The 8,271-nt window shown below is 42.2% G+C and overlaps 1 protein-coding gene across 1 annotated transcript in view; it reads right to left on the bottom strand.

Annotated features, from left to right (window-relative positions):
• LOC135231871 (ephrin type-A receptor 7-like) overlaps positions 1–7,395 on the bottom strand; it is a 79,422-nt gene extending 72,027 nt beyond the window's left edge. Inside the window, exons 1-2 of the mRNA XM_064289070.1 lie at positions 7,116–7,395; positions 2,758–2,822 (exon numbers count right to left, since the gene is read on the bottom strand). Coding sequence (XP_064145140.1) covers positions 2,758–2,822; positions 7,116–7,212 — 162 coding nt within the window. The 5' untranslated portion in view covers positions 7,213–7,395. The remainder of the gene's footprint in view (positions 1–2,757; positions 2,823–7,115) is intronic.
• Between the last annotated feature and the right edge of the window lie 876 nt (positions 7,396–8,271).

Here is an 8,271-nt window from a genome sequence, read left to right on the forward strand (position 1 = left end):
TATTACACCGTGTATGATACTACCTATATCACTCATCATAAACAAATGCATTTCACTCTCATAGTCTTAAAAGCCTAAAATTACAGTTATCCCTTAAATATTTGTTTAGGTCATTTATCACCATTATTATAAAATGTTCCATTTGACATTTATGATGGTTTAATAGTGAAACTGTCATCTACTAATATTCATTTCCCCAATAAACAATACCAAATATAAAAATATATTAGTATTCAAGTTCAAAGTCTATAGGTTGCAATATTTAAAACACTGTTTCAAAGAAAAAAAAATAGGAAAATAAACTATCAATAAGCATATGGTTAACGAGTTTAACTTTTAAAACTTGATCAGAGTATTAACTTATTTAAATGCTCTGTACGATATTTATGTCTACTTTTAAAACTGTGGTCCTTAGAAAATTAATAAGACTGACAAATTAACAATATATTACATTTCGGGAATTTCTTGTGTAATGGTTGTATAACATCTGCTACAGTTTTATTATACAGTCTATTATTATCAAAGGTTCTCAAATGCAGCAAAGTACCCATTTTCATGTTCAGCTTTTACTCAACATGATTTGAGTTTGCTACTAGTTAAGTGTGCATATTTTCTCTTTATTTCTGTTAGCTGCTTATTATCTATTTGAACGATAGTCGGCCACATATACCCAAATTCACCCATTTAGACCTATAGATTTTGATCAGTTAATGACATTTAAATTTTTAAAAGAAGCAATGCTAGCAATGGTATCTACTAAAAAAATTGAGTACTCCAGGGATAAATGTGCTCTTTTTAACATTTCTCCAGTTTGAAGAAACCAAGTCAAATCATTATAAAGGAATATATCTCAAGAATCCCCTTTTCTAACTTTAAGAACAATTATATTATTTTGTTCTATGTATGAAAACACAATTTCCCTACCCATGAAACCCAGTTAATTTTCATTTTTTAAAAAATGTATTCCTGAGAGGAGAATTTCAACACAAGTATTGAATAGATAACAAATAGTGAGACCACATAAATGCATTTAATGCAACTCTTGTTTTATTAGCTCACTTTCTAAGAGACTACAATAATTTCCACAAATGACACCATTGGGAAAGACATCTTAATTCAGATGCTGTATTTTTATAGTGTGCTTATAAAAATATTTTTTAGAGACATAAGTCTTAGTAACATTTCCACTTAGATATTTAATCATATGTGACCCAAACTGTTTTATATATTGAAAATATTGTCACTCATCATTTTCCAATATTATCTGTTGATTCCTACATACATTTAGGATTAACTGTTAACTCCAGATACTTTGGACTGATAAAAAGCCCTTTTAAGTCCAAGATAACATTGACAGCCATATTTTATCATATTGTGGACTACATGGATGAAATACTACAATCATATACCAGTTTACTTCTCTTCAGAGACAAAACCATCCTCTATTTGTTTTAATTGATGGATGGTAGAAAATGGGCTACATCTGTCACTGGCAAGAAAGGTGTTCCATTTTTTATAGTGAATGTCTTTCTACAATATATATTATTTTACTCATGAAAACTACATCACTTCCATGAAAAGTATTACGTTCATACCTCAGACTCAGTGGACTTTTTACATTTAATCTATACAGTATTTCATCATTTTTCCATAATTTATTGTGACCAATACACATAACTACAATATGGTTTTAAGAACTTTCTAAAAATTAATTTAATTAAAAGTCTGAGTGTTTTGCATTCCTAACTGACTTCCAGTTCATGACATACTGATTTTCTGTTGTTCTTATACACAAAATCCCTTTTGGACTTTCATTCTTCTCTTTGCAGGATTTGTTATACTTTTTATACCCTCCTCCTATTTCACGCTCTTTTGACTCTAGATTTCTTACTATGCCAAAGATTAACTTAACTAACAATGGAGTATATTCTCCTCTCTCACAACCTTCTTCCTTACTAAGGAATGAACAATGTGCCCTCTCTCACAGTTAAGGAACTGAAAACCTGGATACTGAACTAAATTTAAGTAAGTAGCATGTCTTTCTAGATATATGAAACCGAATGGTCAGCATTTGTTTAGGGCTACTTATATTAAAAGATTTTTATTGGAGAACTTCCACTCATATTTATCGCAGCAGACTTTTACTGTACTATGTGCATGTTCTTCTATTGCTGCTGATTAATAACAGAGATAGCACATGATATAAATTTGAAGACCTTAAATAATATCTTATAGCAATTTATACATTAAAATGTTAACTATATTACATTTTTAGTTGCATTTTAAAGCATATTTTGAATGAAGCTAAAACTGTTTTTAAAAGAGGAAAGCAGATTGCATACTGTTTTAAAGAACTATACATAACCTACCTAGTGATTACAATACAGAAGTATAAAGCAACTAAAAGGTTTAAGTGAGTTTGTGAAAGGAATGTTCCCTGTAGTTAGTTAGCATTTACAGCCTGGAATCTGAGGTATGATTCCATTCACAACAGGAACTCAAAAAGCCTTGGCTATAGAGATTTTTTTTATCCACTTCCCCAGGTTCTAAGTATACCTTCTCTAATCAGAAAACTCAATGTCTCATTATAAACAAAACAAAATATTGAACACAACAAAATATTGAACAAGGGATTTATAATTAAAACAGTTAGGTTAAATATGAATAACAGTAATAACGTGCCCCCCCCATGAGAGCAGATTTTGTTTTTTACTTTAAAAAATAAAAGTTGATTATTTTATAAGAAAAAGTACTTACCCCATTAGGTGGAGAGGAAATCCATTCCAACTCTGTCTGTTGTGCTTTAGAATCCAGTAGTAGTACTGAAAAAGAAAGTTTTATTTTGAAATTTTACATGGAAAATTTAAACATACTTGTATATAAATCAAAATAAATGTAATTTTTATATAATTATCACTTTATGACTTAAGATATGTAGATACTTATTTATATAAATTAATACTCACCTTATACAAGTACATTCCACTATCTTAAGGAGAAAAATGGTTTAAAAAAACAGTATTATATTTCATATTTTTAGATTATAAATATTAAAATAAATTTTAAAACTTAACAATAGTATGGAAATAAAGGTAAAAAAATTTGTAACATATTTTGATTTTATAGTTTTTTTTATATGTTTGTTAGAAAGAGTTATTTATATAAACCATTGAGCCCTCAGAACTTTATTAAATATAAAGAAATGAACATAGTGTAACTCCCATATTATTCTGTCATTAATTTGTAATCTTCCAAAAATACTTCCTAGAGCCTTTTGAGAATTGGAAATTATTTAATTGTCCACTCAGTGTCTTAAACCAAAATAAACACATAAATGTTAAAAAATATACATTAATGTTATGATGAAGAAGAATAAATTGCCTATTGTTTACAAAAGGTGCTCATGGGTTAGTCAGATATCTGTTTTCAATATTTCAATTTTTTTTAATTGCCAAATATTTCAAAACTAATCCTCAAGATGCTATAATTAAATTTGGACTCGACTTTTCAAAATGGTTGTATTCCACTTGTATGCCACCAAAAAGCATAATGCAATTAACTTAATACTTATAATTTACATAAAGTGTAGTAAATATAAAAGAATGCATATGAACGTCAAAAATACACATCATACTTCCAATTTGACATATTTTATTGCCTTTTAGGACAATTACCCTCCTAAAGCACTGTTTGGTAAAACTAGGTTCAAGTTATACGTGAGTTTTTACTCTTTAAACATTTCTTTGACTACAGTATTTTAACAAAGGCATTGATTTGTCCAAAACAGTAGCGAATATATTTTCAAGTATGTAAAAATGCTTAAAATCAATCTCAACAAAATGTTAGGATTTGGATTTCAAATACATGCTTACATGAACTTTTAAATACTGAAAAACTCAATCACTAGGGGAAAAAAGGTGTATCTAAAGCGTAATAAAAACTTGTTATGCTAAGAAAATAAAGGAACAGTTGATTATGGAGTCACCTCCTTCTCTCTAGTCAAGGTTATTGCTTGTAACTGAATATAGATAAAGACATTGTTTCTGGTGTTTTGTTTTGTTTTTTCCCCCAAAAAATGCTTTTACATTTAAGACTCAGAGATACTATGACAGAAAAACCTTGGTCACAACCATTTGACTCCCTTTCAAATACGAAAACAACAGTTTTAAAATACCAAGTTACATTTCACACGTGGAACATCAGTAAATCGTTGGACTAATAAATTTATATAAAATAATTTTTAAAGTTTTATTTTTACCATCAACAATAGAAACTAAGCACAAGAAAACAATGTGGGTTCTGGTACTTTCCTTTTGAGATTTTTTTTTTTTTGGTCTTCGGCATGGACAAGAGACAACCGGATTTTAAAAGCAGGTGACTTTCCTGTGTCGTTTTTGAGAGTGAGATAAGCATTGTCTATCACCGTCCTGTTACCGACCTGCACAGCCTGTGGCGGGGAGCTAGTGGCCAACGGCAGGGAGGTGATGGCAAACAAGTTAAAAGACAGGCAAACAAGCTAACAAATAAAAACAAAACAGAAACAGGCCAGAGAGCGTTTAATAAGCAGCAGCTCTTTACTGACAGTGAGTCTCGCTCACCGCTGTCCGGTCCCCGAATAAACTTTCAAGTGCGCGCTCTTCCCTTCCCGCTCAGAGCACTGCGCGTCACCCTCCCTTGACGCCTGCAGAGGGGCAGCCCGGCCGCCAGCACTGACGCGGAGCACACACGCCGCGCGCGGGGAGGTGAGGGCGAGAGGCCCGGCGCGCCCTGGCCCAGGCAGCCGAGGACCGCGCGGACAGCCGCGGGCGCCCCGGGCCAGGGGCGGGGCCGTCGGCTGGGCGGGGCGGGGGCTGCAGACCAGCAAGCCAGTCGCGTCCACCGTCCATTACCCTCCGCCAGACCTGGGCACTCTTGGGAGCCGCTGGCGCCCTGGCTTCAGAAGAAGCCTGGAGGAAGAGAGAGGCTTTCGGGAATTGTCTCCACTGAGGGAACCGCGGCGGCAGCACTTATCGAGAGAAAAAGCAGCAGCTGCACTTCGCCTCCAAGCGTCAGACTCTGACTTTTACACGCGCTCGCAATAGCGGGAACTGACCTCCCGAAGAACGTGTTGGGAAGGGAGGGAAATAGGGTCGCCTGTCTTCCTCCAAATGCTCCCACCCCATCCCCGGGCGCGCGGGCCTCTGCTCGAGAGAGTTCCCAGCGCTCGTCCCTGGGCGTTGAGGAAGCCGCGGGCCGTTCCGGGTTGCCCGCTCCCAGAGCGACAGCTCTAGATCGCCACTGCGCGCCGGGAGCGTCGCTAACCGAGAAGCCGGACGCACTCGACACCCGCTCGCCACAGAGAACACCACCCCCACCGGCCTTTTAAACATCTCACATCTGCATTCAAAGAACTCAGATGTCTAGGATCGTGAACCCCCTCCACGTTTCTTAAACTCAGAAAAGCGAGCGAGAAATTCTGGCTGCGGGAAACTCTCCCCCTAGTGATGTAGTTATTTATAGCTCAAACTCTTGCTGGAGTCTGCGTGTGCTCGCGCGCCGGGCTTCGCCGCGGCGGTGAAAACTTTTCCTCAGGTCCCGCTATTCCCGGGGACTCAGTCTAAGGTCCCACGATTGAATGTTTCTGGTCACTAATGTGAGGAGAGTGGCATGTATTCTTTGGTGTATGTGGGTGTGCGTTCCTAGCAGACGTCTATTCCTCCGCGAACAATCAGTTCGGAGTACGATTTCCTCTGAATGGGTTCAACTTCAACACAGGTTGCAGATGTGGAAACTGGGGTCAGAAGGTCAGGCTGGATGAAGGAGTAGGATATGGTGTTAGGGGGTGGAGAATGAACGAAGATGGGTGCACGACGAAAATAAAGATGAGCACTAAGTCACTTATTTTTCAGGAATAAATGAAGCGAGGACCGATATTTCTCTCCCACCCCCCACCCCCCACCTAAATCTGATAACATTCCTCTATCCTCCACACTTAAGGAACAAGTAATTATTCTGCTTTTAAATGACTAAAATTCCACCTTAGACATACAGCCTGGAAGACATGGGAGGCGGGGAGGAGAGGGCGGAATTGTGACACTGCTCAAGACATTTCCATTGACGGGATTTATTTTTCCCCAGCTCCAACTACAGGCATCGAAAGGTATTTTACCTCCTGTCAACGGTTCAAAGGAGAAGTAAATAAATAAATAACCACACACAGACGTAACTGGCTGACCAAACGAAACCTGCCCTCTTCAGTCAAAACTAGCCCTCAGGGTCCAGGTCTTTGGCGAGGCTTGGCCGCCCTACACCTCAAACGCCTGGCTGTGGGGCAAACGATTTGGGACTCCTTGTCACCCAATCGTCATGTCGTTACAAACTGCACAACCCCAGCTCGCCGCTTGTGTGCCCGCTGGGCTGCAGCTGCCCCCGAGGCCGCCGGGACCCGCGCTCGGAGCGCGCTGAATGGAGACGCCGCTGGCCCACGGGGCGCCCGCCGCTCGCGCCGCTTCACCTCCACGGCGTTATTGTTCCGCGCCGGCGGCCGAGCGCCAACCGCAGGGCCCGGCCGCCACCTCCGACGCAATGAGGACTTCATTAGTAACCTGAGCGTTCCGAGCTCACACAAATCTCGGCCCGGCCGGAAAGGGTCCGGACTCCCGCCGCTCGCTGGAGGGCTAGCTGGACACTAAGGGCTGCACTCCCCAGTCTCCGACCAAACTCTGGCCGCGGCTTTCCCCACCGGAGGCGAATACCGAGAGGAGGAAGAGGAGGAGAAGAGGGGGCGAGGGAGACATTTGACCCGTCCGAGGTCCTAGAGAACTGGCTCACCGGCCGACCTCCCTCCCCCGCCCTCCTTTGCCGCTCGCTCCCTCTGGACTGCCCAAGCCAGAAACCCCGCTCCCGTCTGGAGGACGGCCCCGGGCACCGGGCTGCAGGAGATTCCAAACAGCCCGGCTAGCCTCCCGCCCGCCCGCGGGCCAGGCAGGAGCAGCCCGAGCGATGAGGGGGCGGGGAGCCGACGGGGGAGGGTCACCCAGCGCCGGAGGCGCGGCCGGCAGCCCCGCTGACGAGCCTGCTGGTTCAGGTAGACAGCTAAATAAATCAGAACAAACTTTGCTTTTCTATCACCTTACCTTCCTTCGCAGCCTGCGCCTCCCCCGTGTGTGTAAAGCGGAGCAGCCAGATGTAGCATAAAATAATCCATGAAGGGTGCCGAGTTTGAAAAACCATGGTGCATGAGCAGGTTTTATTTTAGGTTTCAGTTATCTCGAGTCGTAGCTTTTTAAATGCTGTTTGCTCCGAAGTGGGCTGTTTTTTTTTATTGCGCTCCTTGCATCGATTACCCCTTCTCGGTCCCCGGCTGGCTGCTCCACGTTTAGTTTTTTTAGTCCACCCCCAACCCCTCCTGTTCGTTCGCACCGCGTTTGCTGCCTGCAAGTCTCCGACTGCAGACCGGCCGCTCGCTCCACACTCCAATAATATCAATTAGGGGAGGGGGCGGGGCTCCGTGCCGAGAGCCCCCGCCACTCGGGCTGAGTGGCAGGCTCAGCTGGCCTGCCAGGTAGCGATTCCCAGGGCTGGGGGGCGGGCCCTGGCGATACGACCGCCCAGGCCTCGGGGGCGGGGTCCGGGGCGCAGGCCAATCTGCGCCGAGCGGAGTCGGGTTGCCAATCCAGGATTCCCTCCAGGTTCTGAGCTCTCGGCTTTCGCTGGATGCTCGGAGAGGGAAGACGGGGATAGCTGGCGAGGTGCGTGCTGCTGTGGCCGCGCTGCTTTTAGCAACCGTAGCTTTCCTAGACCAGAACAAATCCGAGAATAACGCTCCTAATTTACACTCCTGCGTATAGCTGTACTCCTCACGGTCTTTTTAGGCAATGCAAGCTGTCTCTCAGTTACCAACCACCAAGCCCGGACAGTGAAATGAGCTGTGCCTTTAAGTAAAAGTGCTTTTTACTTTTTTATTGTGACTCACAACCTTCGCGGGTCGGGTAACTTTGTTCTTCGCGTTTCTTGAAGGGTTTCTACTTCTCCTTTTCTTTTATGCCAGCGGCAGTCAGTTCTGGGTACCACCCACCACAGTCCCTGGAAGAATAAAAGTAGCCAAATGTATTGTGTTTAAACAATGTTTCTAAGAGTTTGCAACAAGCTTTGGCAAAAGAAACAGTGGAAAGGGAGTGGGGAAAGGAAGCCTTTTGTTTTACGCACCCCCTCACCCCGCCCTAGCATTTCCCAATAGTTTGTTTGAAGTGGAATGTTAACAGATAACTTTCAAAAGAACCTTTATCATTT

The sequence above is a fragment of the Loxodonta africana genome, chromosome 1 (genome assembly GCF_030014295.1).
Source record: "Loxodonta africana isolate mLoxAfr1 chromosome 1, mLoxAfr1.hap2, whole genome shotgun sequence".
In the NCBI taxonomy this organism is placed as follows: Eukaryota; Metazoa; Chordata; class Mammalia; order Proboscidea; family Elephantidae; genus Loxodonta; species Loxodonta africana.